General features: G+C 42.8%; 1 protein-coding gene across 3 annotated transcripts in view; it reads left to right on the forward strand.

The window, feature by feature from the left end:
* LOC137652285 (uncharacterized) overlaps positions 1-19,052 on the forward strand; it is a 156,116-nt gene extending 137,064 nt beyond the window's left edge. For 2 of the 3 annotated variants that reach the window (XM_068385583.1, XM_068385584.1), the window contains exons 12-14: positions 493-679; positions 13,325-15,375; positions 18,355-19,052. In XM_068385583.1, the coding sequence (XP_068241684.1) occupies positions 493-679; positions 13,325-15,375; positions 18,355-18,504 (2,388 nt within the window). In that variant the 3' untranslated portion in view covers positions 18,505-19,052. The remainder of the gene's footprint in view (positions 1-492; positions 680-13,324; positions 15,376-18,354) is intronic. The other variant, XM_068385582.1, reaches the window with a different exon arrangement.
* Positions 19,053-21,194: the final 2,142 nt, after the last annotated feature.

The following is a 21,194-nucleotide window of genomic DNA, read 5'->3' on the forward strand; positions in this document are numbered from 1 at the left end:
TAATATGACCTGACTGATTGCACAAATGGCATTTAACGTAGCAGTAGCTCCTATGCTTTTGTTATCTAAATTCTTTATATCCTAAATTTACATTAATCTTCTTACATTTAGTAGCATCATGAGCAAACTTAAGTCAGCTGAAGTTGCCATTTTATGAGTGTCTACAAACTTTTTTCAAAGGAAATTTCCTCAACTAGTTACCATATGAAAAAAAGTGGTATAAAAATGGCAAACAATTTTAGATGCACAGAAAGTGACCAATTTTGGTATAAGGGAAGGGGAGTAACCAGATATTGTCAGGAGTGATTTTTCTATTCCCTTGGTAAGGAATATGGGATTTGGGCTGAACCTAGTAATGGGTTCATGGAGAAACAAATTTATGTACTGTAAATGTAATGAAGGTAGAAGAAAATTGAAAAAATTATGCAGGTTTCAATTGCCACTTTACACAAGTGTTTTTATATATTTTTACATTTCAAGTTATCTTTCTAGTGTCGTCATTGTCATGAAACCTTTACAAGCAAGATCAGCTTCCGTATTCATCAACGCAAACATACAGAAGAAGCAAGGAAAAGAGGGACGATGGAAGGTGAAGAACCACTTAGATTAGTTCTCCAGGAGAAAAAACACCAACCTCGGAAAACAGCAGCTAGGAAAAAGCGAAGACCTTTTGGGAGAGGTAACACTTTTATTTTACTCTTAGAATTAAATGGTTATTTCAATATCTATAAGATACAGGTTATAATTCTTTAAATATCTTCCCTAAAACATACCTATCAACTTATTTATAATTTTCACGGCTGGTCAAATGAAACTGAATTTCCAAACTATCTAGCTTTGTAATCATGATGTAACCCAAATTGAGAGAAAATGAATATTGAAAGTCAAAGGGCATCAATGAAAAAAGTTATAAAGTGAATGATAAAAATCACTAGCAAAAATGAAACAAAATTTACTTTATGAAGGCTAGGAATTGTGGCAATGAAACACTAAAGATAATAAAGAAAAACTAATGGATGTATTTAGAAATGCTAATAAAATTATAAACAAGCTATAACCAAAGTAGAAATAATGAAGGCTAGTATAAGAGGATTGGATGAAAATGGTCAAATATGTTAACAAGGAAGCATTGATATAATTTTTTTTTTTCTGGAAGCAGAAAGAAAAGGGTTGTATTGTTTAACAGACTTATTTGGAATGACTTTATCATCAGCAATGTTGACTACCCTGGGTGCTTAACTGGCTAGGTTAAGTGTTTTTGGTATCTGGAGAATGCTGATATACAAAATGTTATTTTCATTATAAAATAAGTTTGTTCCGTAGCCGAAATACAAACCACGCTGTTAAACTACCCCTGCGCTAGTTAGCACGGGGGTAGGGGAGGGGTAGCTAGCTCCCCCCCCCCCCCCACACACACACACACACTGGTGAGCTGCCTCCCTTCACTTTTGGCTCGGACGATGAGCAGACGTCTCTGTCCCATCCTCGCATGGCAGCCATTAATGTTTTGTCTTTACTTAATTACTTACTTTTCTTATTCTTAATATATACGTAAACATTCTTATGGTTATGTATATATTTGAGTATAGAAATAAAGTAAGTTTCCTTTTCAGTGTTTGTGCTGTGTGTGTGTGTAGGAAGTCCACTCAATTGTATGACAACATCTCTGTGTGGTCCCAGGCCCCCACAGTGACATTTCATGGGTCGCGATCTCTCCCTTTGTCCTTCGGTCTTCCCTCCAGCGGGTTCCGTGGGGAATCGTCATCGCTGGACTTTATTTATTAATCGGTTTCTCCGCTGTTCCTCCTTCCCTACGGGGAACTTGGTCTATCAGCGTAGGGAACATGGGAGGTTAGTTTGACTACGGTCTCTCTCTCTCTCTTTTGAGGTCGTTAACCCTTTTATTACTACTGTACCATGTATTACGGTAGCTTCCTTCCCGTTGCGGGTTGAGTTGCTGCTCCGTTTATTTTGTCTCAATTATTTTTAATCAAATCTAATTGTATTTGTTAACTTTTCAGCTTCTGTATAGAACGCTTCCCTTCGGGATTCATTCGTTCTTACTATTAGTGAACATTCTTAGATGAATAACATAATTATAATTGTTATAATTCTGTTTTGTTACAGTTCTCCGCCTTCCCCCCTTCCCGTGAGTGTCAGTGGGGGAGGAGGGCGCATTCGTGTGTGTAATTCTTATGTTCTTTTCCGTCGGGGTTCCTCTTCGGAGTTCCCCCGGGGGAGTAAATGTTAACAAATTATTTTATTTTCACAGTTAACTATCTAGTTTTTTCGTTTGCTAAATGAGCCAACGAAGCAGAGCTGTCCTGTTTGGGCCTGGGGAGTCTTCTGTTGCCGCCTCTTCTACTACTTCATCATGGCCGTATTCCCTTCTCCTAGAAGTTCTCCCGTGACAACTGTCAGCTCCTTAGTTCTTTTAGAATGCTCAGGAGGTTCGCCTCCATGGGTGGGTTATTTCCCTTCCGAGGGAGGTTCCCTTCCCAGGTATGAGTTTTTTCCCCTTCAGGGGGGTCAACTTCTCTTACCTTAATAATTCCTGGTTGGTTTTTTCCTGGTCTTTGGGCTGTTATGCTCTTGGTGCTGAGCGACCGCTTTTGTAACCATGCTCTAGGTGCTGAGCGGTTGCAAGGCCGGACCATGGAATTCGTGCGATTATGCTCTTGGTGCTGAGTGGTCGCACTTGCAGCTACGCTCAAGGGGCTGGGCAGCTGCAGGAGGTCCTTGTAATGAAAGTGATACTTGGTGATAATTTCCAAGCTTTATTCAACACATTAGCAAACTAACATATCTGTAACAAAGAAAGACACCAGTGAATATCAACATAAATACACATGTTAACACAAACACATAACTTATGAAAATCATGCTATAAAACATTAACATAGGAAGAACAAAACAATAAACAAAACAATATAAATACTCAAACATTGACAGTAAGAAACAGCTAAGACCAACTGATATCACATTATCCCCTCCTAGAAAATTCAACTTTAATCAAAACAAATGTATTGGTTTAATCCCATCCATAGCGATCAGGCGGCCTTGACACACGAGTGGACCTTCTTATCTCAGTGGGCTCACTGGATTCATGAGTTTGTGTATCCTGCACTTCAGTTGTATCTGGGGACCCCGTCTCTCCTGATGGTTCAACATGGTGTACAGGAGACGTTGCACCTGCAGGACTTGGTGCTAAGTCACGGGTAGACACAGTTGATTCTCTACTGTCTGGATATTTGACATTTGCATACATTGAGATTGCATCCATGAGTTGAACCTCTTCAGTTAACGGTTCATGTTTGCTAGACCTAACATGCAGTCGCAATAGTACAGGTCCAGGAGTCAAAAGCCATGACGGTAATGTACTTCTAAGACTAGAGCGTCGCTGAAACCTGAAAAAACGTTCATGAGGTGTCTCATTAGTTGCTGTACATAAGAGCGACCTAACTGAGTGCAAAACTGTACATAAGAGCGACCTAACTGAGTGCAAAACCTCAGGAAGACTATCTCCCAGTGTTGAGTCTTCAAGCCACGACTTTCGAGTACTAAACAAATAGATTTCCAAATAATACCATTATATCTCTCAACCTGGCCGTTGCCCATAGGATGATAAGGTGTCGTTCTGCTGGTTGCAACCCCTTCTGACAAAGATACAGTTTCAGTTCTTGGGACATGAAAGAAGCACCTTGATCTCAATGAATGAAACTAGGCATTCCACAAAGGATAAAGATAGATTCAAGACATTTAATCTCTGTTTTCGAATGCATGTTTGGACGGAAACACAAAGGGGAAACGTGAATACTCGTCAACAACCGTAAGGATGTACTTATTGCTCGTGTTAGAGGGCAGAAGCCCATGAAATCAATGCTAAGACGTTCCATTGGCTGGGTGGCCTTTATGAGGACTCCTTTTCTTGGACGATGGAATTTTGGTTTTCGTTGGGCACGAATTCTACAAGAAGCACACTCTTTTCACGTCATCTGTTGAAAATGGGAGGTTTTTGGATCGCACAAAGTGCAAAAGGCGAGTGACGCCAGGATGGCAGAGGTTCTCATGGATGTCAGTGAGACTGGACATTGAGGAAATAGAACAACAATAGGCACGAGTCAGGGTGTCCGGTACAATATTCTGTCTCCCCGGATGATACTGTATAGTATAGCTGTAGGATGCCAGCTCCAACCTCCACTCTTGTATCTTGTTGTTCTTTATTTTAGTTCGCTTCCTGCTGTCTAACATCAACATCACTAATCTTTGATCAGTAATCAGAGTAAAATGTTGTCTCGCTAAGAAATGGCTCCACTTGCGAACCGCTTCAATAATAGCTGTGGCCTCTTTTTCCACTGCTGGATAATGCAACTCGCTACCCTGGAGCGTTCTCGACATAAAAGCTACTGGGCGGCCACTCTGGTTCAAGACTGCTGAGACAGCAACTTCCGAAGCATCACACTCTACAACAAAAGGAAGACTCTCATCCATAGCCCGCAGTGAAACATCCATGAGTTGTTTTTTTAAAGAATTGAAAGCAGCTAATGCTGGCTCGCTCAGTGGAAAAGTTTTTGTGTTCACTAAGGGATGTATCGTGTCAGAAAAAACAGGGATCCATTTGGCATAATAGGCAAACAATCCTTGAGCTCTTCGCAGAGAGCCCATATTTGTGGAAGGCGATAATTCTTGAAGGGGTCAGGCTTTATAACTTTATTCCCGACACAATACCCTAGAACATTGATTGTAGTAACAGAAATAACCGATTTCCCTTCATTGAGGGTAAGGTTCCGTTTCCGAACCACCTCCAAGAAGTTTTAAACGTTTTCATCATGTTCAGCCTGAGATGCTCAACCTACAGTGATATTGTCAAGGTATGGAAAAGTATCTTTGAGCTTCTCATCCTCAACTAGTGTCCATAGCTCTTTGGAATGCAGCTACACCATTCGTCACACCAAATGGAATCCTACAAAATTGAAACAATTTCTCTGCACCTTCAAAAGCAGTGTACTTCCTCTCACTCTCTTTAATGCTGATTTGGTGATATGCATTCTTCAAGTCAAATGTGGAAAACACCTTATATTTAGTAAGGTCATGTACCATATCCTCTATCCTTGGGAGGGGATAAGTATCTAGTTCTGTGTATTGGTTAATGGTCTTGGAATAATCAATACGAAAGCATCTAGTTCTGTGTATTGGTTAATGGTCTGGGAATAATCAATACAAAGTCTCTTTTTATGCCTGTCAAGTGGATCTTTGACTACTACAACCTATGCCCTCCAAGGGGATATACTTGGTTCGATGATACCTTCAGATAGTAAATGTGAAATTTGGTCTTTTACAAACAGCTGGTCATCTTGACTGTAGTGTCTGGATTTAACTGCAATGGGTTTAGACTGTTGAGGTAAGTTCGGAAACAATGACGGTTCATCGATGTCAGCTGTAGCTAGTACACAAACAGGTTTGGCACCAGTTATCTTCAAACTTAGTCTTTTCCCTTCATATTGAAAACTCACGCTCTGGTGTTGGTTTTGGAAATCATAACCAAAAATGACATCATAACACAAATCCTTAAGGACCTCTAGCTGTATACAGGAATATCTCTGATCAAGGTGAACCAAGTCTGCTATGACAAATCCAGGGGAACTAGCATTGAACAATTTTGATGCCATCGAGACCGCTGAGCTTGCAGGGACTACTGTCAGTTTAAGTCTCTGCGCTACTTCCTCACGTATAAAACTATCTGAGCTACAAGAATCAACTAGTGCCTTCAATGAGTGGCCATTTACAGTGATCTTTGTAGCTGCATGTGAAAGATTATTTGGATAAGTGGCAGTTATTGTAAGCAAAGTGGGATAATACAATGTAGCAGTGGTACTACCTGAAATTTTCGATTTACAGACTTTTGCAAAATGGCCTGTTTTACCGCATTTGTTGCATGTGGCAGTACGTGCGGGACAACTCACTCTACCTGTACTGTGAAGTGCATTACCACAAAAAATAACATTTTCTCTTTGATAAGTAGGCAGCAGCAACAGCTGAACCTCCCGGTGAACTTCCTTCTGCTCCCTCTTGCGTTGGATGTTGCTGTTGGTCGCCTGCCGCTCTGGAACTAAAGCAGCAGTATGAGGAACAGGTGGCGATGCATATGTGTCGGCTTTGCGCTGGGCAAGATCCAACGTACGAGCTTGACTGTGTGCAGTTTCCAGATTCAGTGACTTATTCTCTAGTAACCGCTGACGAATAAATACTGAGGCAATACCATTGATAAATGCATCACGTACTAGCTCTTGCCGATATTGTTCTGCTGTGACTGGCTGGAAGTTGCAGTTTTTGCTAAGTTTATGTAACTCACGCAGAAATTCGTCAATGGATTCTCCTGACTGCTGTCATTGCGTCGCTAAAACATGTCTAGCAAAAATCTCATTTGGTAACTTGACATAAACACTATCCAGTTTAGCAATTGTACTCTCAAAAGTACTACAGTCTTCGATCAGTTCATAGACACTCGAGGACACACAATTCACTAATGCCCTCAACTTGTCTGGTGCAGCATCTCCACTTTCTTCTATGAAATTAGTGAATGTTCTATGTCAGTGCTTCCACTCTTTGGCTGCATTGGACAAGCTGGGATCCGTGTCCAGTCTGGACGGCTTCAGTAACTTAGCCATGATGAGTATGTGTTGAATAAATTGTAATGAAAGTAATACATGGTGATAATTTCCAAGCTCTATTCAACACATTAGCAAAGTACCATATCTGTAACAAAGAAAGGCAACAATGAATATCAACATAAATGCACATGTTAACACAAACACATAACTTATGAAAATCATGCTTTAAAACATTAACATAGGAAGAACAAAACAATAAACAAAACAATATAAATACTCAAACATTGACACTAAGAAACAGCTTAAGACCAACTGATATTATCACACTCCTCTTCGGAGGGTTTCTCTTTATGGTTAGCTTGCTGATCCAACGGCCCTAGGGGCGCCTTCATCAGTTCTTCTGGTCTCTTCTACAAAGTGTTTTCCTCTCTCGTTCGCGAGAAGGACGCTTATAGAGACTCCTCTTCGGAGGACTCCCTGCTGTTGTTGCTGAAGGCTCAGTCCCCCCCTCCGAACATCCTTCGAGGGGGCAGCTGAGTCCAACGGTCTTTCCTTCGAGTGTCTCTCCCCCTCGGGGGAGTTCACTAACAGAGACTCCTCTTCGGAGGACTGATGATGGTGCTCCTATTCATGGTCGTCTTCATCTTCAGCCGCAGAGGATCCTCCTCGACGAGAGCAGACCGTTACAGCTGCTTCGCTTGACCTTTCGGCAGATCGTTCGCGATCTCCGACACCTGCCAGACCTTCTTGTCTTCCATCTCCGTTCCTGGACGCAGATGCGCAGTGAGCGCCACTCCACCCCTTTTTCCGACGGGCACCGGTCCCTTCGGGGCTAAGGGCTTATTTCACAATGTGATAAGTCCCTTAGTGCCAGGTTTTTTACCTGTGCAACCTCGTTCTCCTGAAGCGCGCAGTAGTTCGCAAATACTCTCCTGCTGTGGACCAGCCTTCTGCTGAATCAACACTCCAGCGATCTCCTGTAGCTGAGTCTCGCCGTAGATCTCCTGATTGCCAACACTTCTGGAACCTTCTGTGCGGCTACGTGCCTTGTGCACCAACGGTCTCCTGAATGCCCACGGTCGCCTGCTCGCCGGCGCACATCTGATCGCCCTTTTCTGATGTGCGCAATGCGTGCCAATGTTCGCCCTCGTGCCCACGATCTCCGGATCTGGGCGCAAGCAGGGAGATTATTTCTTCGCCTCCTCGCCGACGATCTCTCTGGTTCTGTACCCTCGCTGATATCTTCTGGCCGCGCAACTACGCGCCTACGATCTCCCGGTTCCTGCCTCGTCGCGCGCAGTTCAAGAAGTTCCTACGCTAGCGCACAGGCGCTCACAGGTTCTTCTGGACTTGCAGCGCCTTTCTGGAGTTTCGCGCCAAGCGCGCCCACGCGCGGTTCCAGTTCCAGCGCGCCAACGTGCTTCCACTTCACACTGCGCTGCCCAGGAGACACCTAAGCTAGTGCACGGGCGCTCACAGGCACCCCTTGGCTCTCCTTACGCCCCAGCGATCTCCTAAGCGCCCGCGCTATTCTTCGCCTACGCGCAAGTGTTTTGAACGCACCAACACTTCAATCGTCGTAGGTTTCCTACGCGCCCACGCGTTAACTCCTGTACACGATCGGTTTCTACGCGCCACCGCTTGCCAACGCGCCTTCGCCCGCCTACAAGCCATCGCTCGCCAAGATGCGCCATTGCTCACTTACGCGCCATCGGTCTCCCAGCCGCCTGCGGTCGCCCTTACGTCCGCGCGCCCGGTCACATGCGCACCCATGTTTGCCAAGACGCACCATCGCTCGTCAACGCACCATCGCTCGTCAACGCACCATCGCTCGTCAACGCACCATTGCTCGTCAACGCACCATCGCTCGTCAACGCACCATCGCTCGTCAACGCACCATCGCTCGCTTACGCGCCATCGGTCTCCCGGCTGCCTGCGCTCGCCCATGCGCACTCATGTTCGCCCACGCGCGAACCAACGGTTTTCCATCGCGCGAGCACCAGCATGATTTCGTCCGCGATTCCCGTCGTGTTTCGCAACACGGGCAACCTGGCGAGTCTTCTGGAGCGTGTACTTCCAGATCATTGTCGGCACGATCTCTCACCTGTAGACGCAAAGCAGCGCACGTGCAGGAGCAGGAAGAAGCTTCAGAGAGGTCTGGGCAACATTCTTCTCCTTCTTTTCAGGCAGGCCCCATCATCTCTACTCCTCAGGATAGCCCAATACCCTTCCCTCCAGCGGGAGTCGCTGACACTGCGTCTGTCAGCTGTCAGCAGAGGAGGTACTTAGAGATCATGGGGGAACCTGGTTTAGCCCTTCCTCTCCACCATTCTGTGGAAGGGGCTTACCAGGGAGTTTTTTTCTCTCGAGAAATTCTCCGCCCGGCAGGTGACATTCTTGACTTCGGAGATCTTAAGCCAGGAGAAAGCTGCAAAGTGTGCCATGCAGGCCCCTTGTGGCTGGTCGTCTGGCTTGGAACTCTGGGCATCCTGTTGCAATCCGAGAATTTATCCAAGGAGAGCTCCAGGAAGGTCAAGGAAACTTTCCTTCTCTCGGGCACGAGCACCATCGTTTCCCTGCTCACCATGTTTCGAACATGTGGGCAAACTCGATGTTGAAGCATTGAGATGCAGTGACCGAGAGGTTCCTCTCGGAAGTCCCTACCATGGATGTCGGCAAGCTCAGACACTCTCCCATCCTTGGAAAGACCTTGTTTTGAACCCAAGGACGGGGAACGGACAGCTGAGAGGTGGAGAAAGTCGAATCACTATTCGCTCCTCCAAAGGCGCTTAAATCCAGACCCTACAAGCCTCCAGCGCTTCAACAATAACAGCCTCGTCAGCCTAGGACATTGGAACCGGCCCCAGCAGCTAAGACATAGTCTAAACAGCAGCCCTCTCCTGTCAGAGACAAGAAGGGCGGGAAGTCCTCCTGGGGAGGCAATAATCCTAGAGGGAGCGGCCGAGGCCGCAAACACTAGGGTTGGCAACCCCCTGCATGGTCCCCAGTGGGGGGATGCCTAAGGTTGCGCGTTCAGGTGGCAGTAACTCGGGGCCGATTCCTGCACGATCTCCGTGATCAGCCAAGGATATCGCGTCCCGTTCTTTACATCTCTACCTCCACTGACAGCGAATCCAGTGTTGCTGGGCTCCTATGCTATGGGATCGGCAAAGGGGCTAGCTCTTCGGGCAGAAGTCGAGACCATGCTCTAGAAGGATGCTCTCCAAAAGGTCATCGACGGCTCCCCCTCTCGGCTTCTTCAGTCGACACTTTCTTGTAAGAAAGCGTCACAGCCCTGAACAAGTTTGTCAAACAAACTTCGTTCAGCGTGGAACAGCAGAGTCGATCAGGCTTGTAGTGAGACCACATGACTTCATGGGCACACTGGATCTGAAGGACGGGTACTTCCAGATCCCAATCCATCCGTCTTCCAGGAAGTACTTAAAATTCAGCCTAGACAACAAGATATACCAGTTCAAGGTGCTGTGTTTCGATCTCTCCAGAGCACCGCAGGTGTCCACCAGAATGTTCACCCTGATATCTTCATGGCCACACAGGAGTGGCATCCATCTCCTTCGCTTTCTGGATGACTGGCTTAGACTCCAATCTCCAAGCCTTCCCATCAGATGACAGGATAGCAAGGCTGAGGAGAGTCGCAGAACCTTTCCTCAGACGAGGAGAGCTTCCAGCCCAATCTTGGTTACGCCTCCTATGTCACCTTTCCTCCTTGATTAGGCTAGTTCCAAACGGCCGCCTCAGGATGAGATCCCTGCATTGGCGGCCCAAGTCCCGGTGAAATCAAGACAACAATTCCCTGGACATTCTGGTCCCTTTGGGACCTAAGGAACGAATGGACCTGCAGTGGTAGTTGACCTACGGAAACCTTTGCAAGAGAATGTATCTTCTCGTCCTTCCCCCGCATTTGATGCTGTTCTCGGACTCGTCAAAACTGGGGGGGGGGGGGGGGCACGTTCTGAATCAGGCCTATGGTCAGAACCAGAAGGGTACCTCCACATCAATCTGCTAGGAATGAAGTCCGCATTCTGGCCCTTCAACACTTCCAAGAGACCCTGACGAGTCACACCATGAACGACAATTCCACAGTAGTGGCTTTTTTCAACAAGCCGGGAGGTACCTTTTCATAACAGCTTTCTCATCTTGTAGTAGAGATACTGAGATGAACCGAAGTCCACTCAATACCCTATCGGCTCGCTTCATTCCGGGCAAAGGAATGTGTTCTCCGACAGTCTGAGCAGGGCATCACAGATAGAGAGTACCAAGTGGTCTTCGGCCCCCTTGGTAGCCAACAAGTCCTGACCTTGTGGACCTGTTTGCGACAGGATTGAATTTCAAGCTGCCGCTGTACTACTCCCCAGTCCCAGACCCCAAGGCACTCTGGCAAGATGCCTTCCTACAACGGTGGGACAACATCGACGTCTACGTCTTCCCATCGTTCTGTCTGTTGGGAAGGGGCCTCAACAAGACCAGACTATCGGTCAACCTGTCGATGACTCTGATAGCTCCGCTGCAGCATCATGCAGAGTGGTTCCCAGAATTTCTGCATCTCCTGACGGAACTCCTGAGAGAGCTTCCCCCACGACACGAGCTACTCAAACAACTACACTGCAACATCTACCTCAAGCCGTAGCATCGCTTCGGCTTCACGCCTGGAGACCATCTAGCATCTCCTCACAGAGAGAGGCGTTCCGCAACTTGTTGCGGAGCTGATGTCTCGACACCTGCGAAAGTCACCCGCAGGGTCTACCAGGTGAAGTGAAGAGTCTTCTGTGGTTGGTGTGGTGGGATAGGTACCTCTCCCCTTGATGCCACTATTCCAGCAATAGCGGAGTTATTGTATATCGGCGGGAGGAAATGCGCCTTTCGCTCTCGGCGATGGAAGCCTATTGCTCAGGCTTAAGGCTGGCCTTCAGGCTGAAAGGAATAGACATTCCCTCCTCGCTGGATCTTTCTTCACTCATACGAAACTACGAACTTACCTGCCCCCAGTCGGAAGTGAGACCTCCTCCATGGAACATGGTTTGGGCTCTTAAGAGATCTCCTTGCGAACCATTACGCCAGGCTTCTGATCATCACCTGTCTTGGAAAACGGTGCTCCTGCTCGCTCTGGCCTCGGCCAAGCGTGTCAGCGAACTTCATGGTCTCTCGTACGACGTCGCCCATTCAAGAGGATAGGTGGAGGTAATGTTCTGGTTCGTCCCTGAGTTGGTTACTAGACTCAAAATCTTGGAGTCCCGGACCTTCGGTTCGACTCCTTCAGGTAGTTATATATAACCACCGGTAAAGTTGAATGTTATAAATACTCACCCGGTAGTTACATATAACTACCGGGAAAGTTATTAAAATGAACAGATTTAGCAATAACGTATATGCAGTATACTGTATATGTAAACAACCCTTAAATCTTAAGGGTTCCCAAAAATAGTGATTTGCTACACTTTACAATTGGAACATATATATGAAAATACGACTAATACTAGAATTCCCAATATCGAAAAGAAAATAAACAACGATACCAAGAATTGCTGGGACTGCATCGATTGTCATGAGAACTACGCAGCGTAAAATTAACAATACGCTAGTTCTATTTAATCTTTGAAAATAGATCGATGACTTAAAGAACGAATGCTAAAAAGACAAATATTTTCTTAAAAATAATATAATCTTTTTACATTAAAAGTTAAAACTTATTGTAAGATAGAATTCCTTCATTCTTTACAAGAAAAAGCAAAGCAAAGAATTTTGCAAGACATACTACGTAGTACTATGTAGTTTGTAACATGATTGTGACGTCATAGAGTTGGCGGAACGTATCTCCGCCATAGGGTTTTAAAAAGTAGGTTCGTTAGTTTTACAGTAGGGGGAAAAACTCCCAATCCTACCTCTTTTAAGATATGAACATAGTTAAAACACTAACACTCAGTAAAAATAGAACCCAACCTGCGAAGGCTAAAAGTAAAATGTACATCACCAAGATAACTGTAATATACAGGTTACAGCGAGTGAAAAATCCAACGATGTTGCCGCTAGCGGCGGAAGAGAAGATATGAGGAAACATGGAATAGTTCCAAGGCACCTCGCTAGGGCGCACAGGTGATACACCTGGCTATCCAATCGGCGATTGGCGCGAGTTTTTAAATTTTTGCTGTGACGTCAGAGACGTAAGCTATATATATAACTACCAGGTAAGTCTTATGTTTAAAATCAGGCTATTGAAAATTGATGGGGTGTGTGAAAACAAGTCAGTTTTACAAGTAGTTACCTTAGATATGTATAGTTACTTTATATCATGATGGTATAAAGATGAAGTTAATACTGTACTGTAATATTGTAGATGTACTATACTGTATATCTAATATAATTATTTATGTAAATTATAAAAAAGGATTAGTTTGCTGGAGTAGTTAGCAATAGTTAGCATTTATTAGATGCCAGCTTCACTTTCATTACTTGCAGTTTTACAGCCTTTTCAACATTTTGTAGTGGATTTGCTCCATGACTTTAATTGTTTCATCTTTTTAAAGGAATTATTATTTATGGGAATAGTCTTGAATATTTTCAGAATTCAATATTATAAATTGAGAAAGTTAATTTAAGTTTTTCATTTTGCTTTATGTGGATGTTATGGTTTCAAAGATATGAGCTCTAAATGGTTTCTATATTGTCTTATACAAACAGAATTTAATTTTTTCTAGGTCCAGAGCGAATGCTGACACTTGCTTCATCTGATTGGTCAGACCAGCAAAAAGACAGTGTGCCAAACGATGAAAATCGACAGCAATTAACCCATAACACAGTTGTGGCTGTTAAAGCCCTTTTAAGTGCCACAAAGGAAGAACGGAGTAAAAGAGGCAAATACATAAAATATTCACCAGAGTTACGAGATGAAATTGCACAGTATGCTCTTACAAATGGAAACCATGAAGCAGTGATTTATTGGTCTGACAGGCTTGGTGGTTCTGTTAGTGAGAGTACCATTAGAAATTTCATTAAGACTTACAAAAGTTACACAGTAGACATCAAGGAAGAGATTGGAAAATATGCTTTTCAGTTTGGGATTGATGTAGCAGCAAGACATTTTTCAGAAAAATTAGGTCATGAAGTGCGGAAAGGACTTGTACGCAAATTTAAAAAAAACTATATAAAAAAATTTCAAGAAGTGACTGAAGTAGTAGGGGATATAGAAGTGGGGAATGGTAAGAGAGTTGTGAATGTGCCTAGTACAACTACTGCCAGACAAAAGAGGTCATTTTCACTGCATATGAAAGATGAGATTGGACGCTATGCATCACAGTACGGTATTAGTGCCGCGATGCAACATTACTCGGAGAAACTTCAGTTTGCGGTCAAAGAGTCCACAGTGCGTAAATTCAAAAAGCAGTTTGTAGAACGTGGTAACATGAATGGAGGAAATAATGGGGAAAATGGGCAAGTTGTTAATAATGGCACAGTATTAACATCAGATCACCAGGCAGCACCTACGCATACTATAGACGTTATTCATCCCTCGCTGTCAGTGTTAAATGCTCCTGCTGTATCTGCTACTGTCAATGTGAGCTCTGCTAATAATTTTGTTTACCAGCATCCTTATCACTTAAATATGGCTCCAGGACCTCAAGCTAACACTGTTGTTCCAATGAACCACAACTCTTTGGCATTCCATCAGGGTGGTGTGATTAATCAAGGCATGACTACCTCTTTACCTTATCAGCAAGCTGGTGCTCCACCTGGATCTTCAGTTATTATGAACCAGAGCTTTACACAGACTCCAACGGGCTTTCAGCAAGGTTATGTCAGTGGATTCTCACAGGGAGGAAGCGCTGGAGGAACGGTAACTCATGGTGGACAAATTGCGCCGCTTGCCATGACCCATACGAGCGTAGCTGCTACTAGTATGGCTCATTCCCCCCTACCTCTGACAATGAGTGGAACACCCACTACTCATATACCTCAATTGACACACCATGGCGTAGGGCCCACTGTAAGTCAGCCTCATCTCACTCAAACTACTGCATTACCTCATAGTGTTACTGCTGGCATCCAGCATCCTGCACACCATCAGTTAATCACATCATTCCACCAACCTCTAACAGGCTCGCTTACCTTTGATGGTACAACTTTACAAGCTCATGCTCAGGCTAATTTAAGCAATGAACCTTTAAGTCTTATGAAGGAGGCACATGACCAATCAAATGGAGTCACTTTAGGGCAGGGTGATGACAGCTTACATGACCCGGGGGCAGATGCTGCTGCTGCTGCTGCTGCTGGAGCTCAATCTGGTCTTGGTCATTTGAGTGAACAACCTGGACCATCTAATCAGCAAGAGAGTATTCTTATTATGGATAATGATAATGAGCATGAAGATGAATACATTGATCCTCCAACACCAGTGCCAAAGAAAAAGAAGAGACCCAAGAATCGATCAAAGGTACCCCGAGGGTGCATAGGCGTCAGTAAAAGAGGAAATTATGCTTCTTATAGTCCAGAACTTAGAGCTGAAATTGGGAAGTTTGCATCCGAGCATGGAAATTTAGCAGCTGTTCAATATTATAAAGAAAAACTTGGTTTCGAAATACCTGAAAGTACTGTTCGAGGTTTGAGAGACAAATATCTCATTAAAAGAGTCCGGGGTAAAAAGGAAGTCCTTGCTATAGGATTTGCTCAAAGAGGGAGGCCAATGAGACTCGGGAAGTACGATGAAATTGTTCAAGATTGCATCAGAGAACTAGTCAGAGATGGAGAAAAGGTAATTTGCTTATAGTTCATTATAGTTTGCTAGGTAATGTTTCTTTCTTTGAACCATAATGTTATTTTTTCCCCACTTTGGGATTTGTCTTTCTAGTAGTTGCTCAAGATATTTTCTTTGCTAACCTAAAAACTGAAAGTTTAGGTAGTGTAGGTTTGTACATGCTAATTTACCAGGCAAGAGTAGGAGTAATAGGTCATTTAAAAGAAATTTGTTGGTTTTTCTTGCTATCGTTCCTGAAAACTGTATTGTAATTTACATGTAGATGTTGTTAGCATGCTCAGGATGTGTGCTCTTTTTGTACTAACTAGTCATTTTTAAATTACTACAAGCAGATTATTCATACATTGCCTTCGTGACTAAGCATTATCAAGATTATTAAATAGGGTATTATTAACAGAAATTACCCTGTTGTATAATTTATCATCTTGCTGTTTTTTTTATTGGATTGTAAATACAGTACTGACTTGTTTGGATCTGGAAATTGAAAGGTTTGATTTTCACACATATTGTATGGATTTCCAGAAATTTTAGTAGGAAAAGAAGATTAAGAAAGTGCAAATATAATTTCTACGAGTTTCCCCTGATGTTCATATTGCTTCTTCTCTAGAAGCTCAGTTTAATAAACATATCTGCAAAATTTTTAAATGTTAAAATTTTCCAGTTTTCTTTCCCTCTAATAAATAGATACTCTTAGTATAGAAATGGAACATGCTTACTGTAAGTGGTAAGATGCCCAGAACTGTTTCTCTAGATACTCTGCCCCTTCAGTTTCTCATTCGTGCTGGTCTTGTTAAATCTCTCCAGATTTTTTCCTTATTACTGTGCATTATGATGTCTTTTTTGGTTTAGTTAGCAATTGCAGAGTGGCGTGTGCACAGGAATTTTTTCTGGGAAGTTATGATCCGGATTTTCTTTGACCATAGAGTTTGGGGCAATACTGTGATTTAAATAACCGTTTTGAAAGGTGCATTTCCCTTACGGGCTCCCTCATGGAAAGTATGTTTCAATGGTTGCCAATTAACTTAACATATCAAAGAGCAAAATGAAATTTGCTGTTAGTTCAGGGGAAAAGCCTGGGTAGACTAGACTAGTTGATTATAGCAGGAATGACACTCCTCCACCTTTTTACAATTTGTATAATCAGCCAACTTTTAATTGTAATGAGCTTCATAAGTTCTTGACATCATTAGCTTTTTGAAGTCCAATGAATCTTGTCTTTAAAAGCGGTATAGTAATTCTAGTCCAACCCGTCCCATTGCCAAACCTAACCTAACTCCCCAAGTTGAGTATAATGTTAATAGACTTTATTTCAGTAAGGGTTCTGAAAGTTTGATGCACAGTACAGATTCAAAAGCTTCTCTCAGAGCCTTTAATTTTTGAAATTATTTTAAACCCTTGTAATGCCGCAATCCTAGTCGGTCTATAAGACTACTAGATTGTGAAGTAGAAGGCCAAGTTGGTATCCTGGATCCTAATATCCCTCCACTATGCTATAGTAAGAGCTCCTATCCAACCTCATGTTATGCATGAGGATGGAGTAGCATATTGTATGATTCCCTTAAATTCTGATGGGGCAAACAAAGTTTCAACTGAAGTCTACAATTTTTATCATGTTTCAGATGACAGTGTATACTTGTTTACAAGCTTGGCCACTAACTGGTCATGGATTAAGTCTAGTGGGGTAAAATGTAAGGAGTAAGTATGTCTACAGACAGTCCCCAAATAACGAACACAGTGGGCTATGGGGACCAAGAGACTGTTCATATGTACAGTAGTTTTGTTCGTATGTAGTTTTTGTAAAAGTACCCGCAGAGTTTAATTTTGGCCCAGGGTAAGCATAGTCTAACTCAGATGCCTACTATGACTGTAGGAAATATAACTCTACTGAATTAATAAACATGTTTTTGGACTTGCGGTAATTTACATTTGTAAGTCTGAAAGCTCGTAAGTAGGATGTTCGTTTGTTGGGGATTATCTGTAATTACTAAAAAGAGTCCTCTGGGTGCATGTACAGCAAAGAAATCAGCCTATATTTACTCCGCTCAACCAGCGGTACAGGAAGACCTTGAAAGTGAGGAATTATTGCCTTTTCAAACTTTGCTCAACCTTAATGCAGAGAAATGCCCTAAAAAGTTGAGATTAAGTTAAGTTTACAAGCGCTCTAATCTTCCAAACCTGCAAAAGTTGCTACTTCCAAGACAGGTTACAACCCTCAGTCAACTTCATGGGTGTTAAAATCAATAAATTGTTGCTTCATATTCAGAAAAAGACTACCAAATCAGGTTTCCGGTTAATACTTAAGCCCACTTTTAGATTCTGACCTGCTTAGATAAAAATGTGTCGGAGCCTGGATGCATTATCATCCTTTGTATGTTTTGGCATGAAAGAAGAGAACACATATGTACCTCTATGGTAGGGTTTGTCTCTGAAAGCCAAAAACAGAAACTAATTTCTTCGCCTATTTTATGACCTGTGTTAGATAGGGTTAATGTCTATAAAGTAGACACTCAACTAGAGAGCAGAACTCAAACTGATGTTTTGACGTTGGTTTCTATAAATACTAAAGTTTCCACTTAAGGGTTAAATGCTTTAACCTCAGAATTGTCAATTAAGGAGGCTCTTTCGTTCAGGGGACAGAACAATAGAAATTGGTTATAGTAACTGTTACAGAAGGGTTGCCAATCGGACTTTAAAATCTTATTGGCGAACGGTATGACAGTCCTTCCCAAAGATTTCTGGTGCTGCAGTTCTGGGCTTCTTACCTCTACTAGAATGTTCCATCCCTTTACTAAGAACGTGTGTTTATTGAAGGGAAAGAAATTGGGAAAATTTTAAAAGGTGTCGATTAAACTGAGCTTCTGGAGAAGCAATATTGATATCATGGGAGTATAGAAATAAGAAATTCTATTATTAAAATTCTGATATTGCGCATACTGTAATTGTTTTAATGATAGCAATATATTAATTTCCCCACAGGTATCATCCTTTTTAGCCATTGCCACTGCCAAACAAGTGTTGATGCAGTACGAACCTAACCTGCTGGAAGAGTATGGAGGACCAGTGAAGTTGAATCCTACCTGGGCAAAAAGTTTTTTGAAGCGTATAGGTCTCCATCAGTTAGCTTAATTATTTATATAATTTGTAAACGAAGTAATTTAAAAAAAAAATAAAACTCCTCAGTGGTGCCATATATTATTTATATAATCTAGTGTTTCACACTACAGTATCTAGAATTTTATTATAATATGAGGGTATTTCATGTGAAATAAATGCTGTAAACCTTTTAATTAGAGACCCTTTTATGTGAAGTGATCTAAAATGGGACCTCAATCATTTGTAGATTGAGTGAATGCAGGGCATTATGTATGTAAGGTTAAGCTTATAACATTCCATAACTGGAAGATGTATTTTCTTATTAGCAATAAGGTGATTTATGAAAACACTCAGGTATGTTTTTTATCGTTACGTAAGGTAAATAACCTGGCGATCTTTTATTAAGTGATATATTTATATTTTTTTATGTACTTGTAGTTCTCAGTGAGAAACTACCTAGATATTACTTTTGTGTTGTTATTGTTTAAGACAATTATTTGTTGACGCTTAGAATTTTGTTTCACAATTTATATGAATTTTTCAAATGTCACTTTATACGGTTAAATTTCCTTGTAAATTTCATGCTGTAATTACAAATGAATTGTTATGTTTTGATACATGATCATCATTTCACAAAACTTCCTTTTTTGTTTATATATTGCACGTGCATTTCACCTTTGAAATGTGTTAGGTTTGGATATTTTTTTTGAACTTATCTTCAGTAATAGTAATAAGGTAGAGAACTAGATACTTCTCGTCAAGAACAAACTGACTTGGTTAACACAGTGGTAGAGAAAACCAAACAATAACTGTTGGAATGTTAACTATGAGTAAAAAGTTATTAAACATTGAGGTCATTAATGAAACTATAAGAATTAATTAATCAAAGGGAAGTGAAATTTCTAGATATGAGAGGTATATATATATATATAACATTATTTTATAAAAAAATAGAATGTTCTTGAGTGATGGAACTTACAGAAAAAATCAGAGAAATTTAGGGATTATAAATGATTGGCAAACTGACAACCCCATAGTTCTTCAATTTCTGTATTTTTTTTGCATTGGCAAATTGCTTGTCCTAGTTTTCAATAGTTATTTTTAAATATTTAACTTAGCCGGTGAATATATAATAGCTGCAACTCTGCGGCTCGACAGACAACATACTTAAAAAACTCGCAAGCGATCGCTATGCAGGTTGCGGGTGTGCCCACCAGCGCCAACTGTCGGCCAGATACCACTCGAATGTAAACAAAACCTTCAATTCTTCTCTGTCGACGTTGACGACAAGACGTACTTTTACTCGCTGTAGAACCTGGAGTTTTCCCATCATATTTGGTGAAGTACTTTAATTTGGTTTGAGCTTTCGCAGTACAGGTGTTTTCTTCAACATAAACTCTTGAACTCTTTTTTGAATCGTATTATTTGTTGATGACTTGGATTGTTTTTGGAATTTTCTTTGACTAATTCAAAATGGCTGACCCTTCTCAAGTACCTAAGTTTCGAAAGTGTAATGCTAGGGACTGTAATAGGCGTCTTCCAAAGGCTTCTCTCGACCCTCATACTGTTTGTTCCAATTGTCGGAGTAAAACCTGTCAATTGGGAGATCGGTGTGAGGAATGCGTGGGCCTTTCGGAATTCGATTGGATCGAATTTGATAAATATACACGCAGACTAGAGAGAGATAGGGTAAGGAGAAGTTCATCTAGGTCCGTAGATTTTTCCTCTCCACATGCCCCTGATCCTAATCCTTCCCCTGTAGTGGCTGTTCCTAACCCCCCTCCTAGCACTCAGGAGCCGTCTATGCAAGACATGTTGCGTGCTATTCATGCCTTGGGGGAGAGAGTTGAGGCTTTAGCAAGTGACCGTAATCAACTCATGGCTGACGTGAAGGAACTCAAGTGCCAAAGTGCCACGGCGGAAAGTGGGAAAGTGCTTAGTGTTACGCAAAGTGTTGTGAACAGTGTTGCGACCGAGGGTTCGTCTGTTCGTGCCTGTCGTTCACCTAGTCCGGGACCTCTTGCAAGCTCCCAAGCCCAGGGGAGAAGCAATGTCGTACGACTTATGGGTTCGAGAGGCCTTGATCAGCGAACAGACGTTCCCTCTTTGGTATCGGGCGTATCTCGTCAAGATCGCCTCTACCATAAGACGAGATAGCCCATTTTTACCTCGTCGTCCGAAGGCGTTTCACGTAAGAGACCATGGAGCAAGGTCTTTAGACCTTTGAAACGCAAGTCGGTCCCTTCAGGACAAGTCCAACATCATCCGGGACGGATGTAGTCACTGGGACAGTTCAGACCCGTTCCCGTCATCGGATGACTGCTCGCCGCCTAAGCAAGGCAAAGTTGTGCCGTCTCAGTCGCTAACCCCGTCTGTTACCGCACCCGTTTCCGTAGACCCTAAATGGGTTATACTGCAGGACATGCAGTCTAAGCTTACGTCCCTTATGGAAGACTACAACGCAGAGAAGGTTTCCGTTGAACCTAGCCGTTTTTCTCATGGAGATACTGGCCGTCAGCCATCCAAGCGTTCTGTTGTGCGTCCAGTTGACGTTGATGTAGCTTTCTCACGTCAACCAGTTGGGGTTGTACCTCCCCCGATGCGGTCCCGTGTGGATTTCCAGCCGCACGTTGACGTTAAGCAACTCACTGATGCGACTGGTGACGTTCAGGACGTTCACCAACCATCAGAGTTGGCTTGTTTTGACGCGGTGCGTCAACCTC

The sequence above is a fragment of the Palaemon carinicauda genome, chromosome 13 (genome assembly GCF_036898095.1).
Source record: "Palaemon carinicauda isolate YSFRI2023 chromosome 13, ASM3689809v2, whole genome shotgun sequence".
Lineage (NCBI taxonomy): Eukaryota > Metazoa > Arthropoda > Malacostraca > Decapoda > Palaemonidae > Palaemon > Palaemon carinicauda.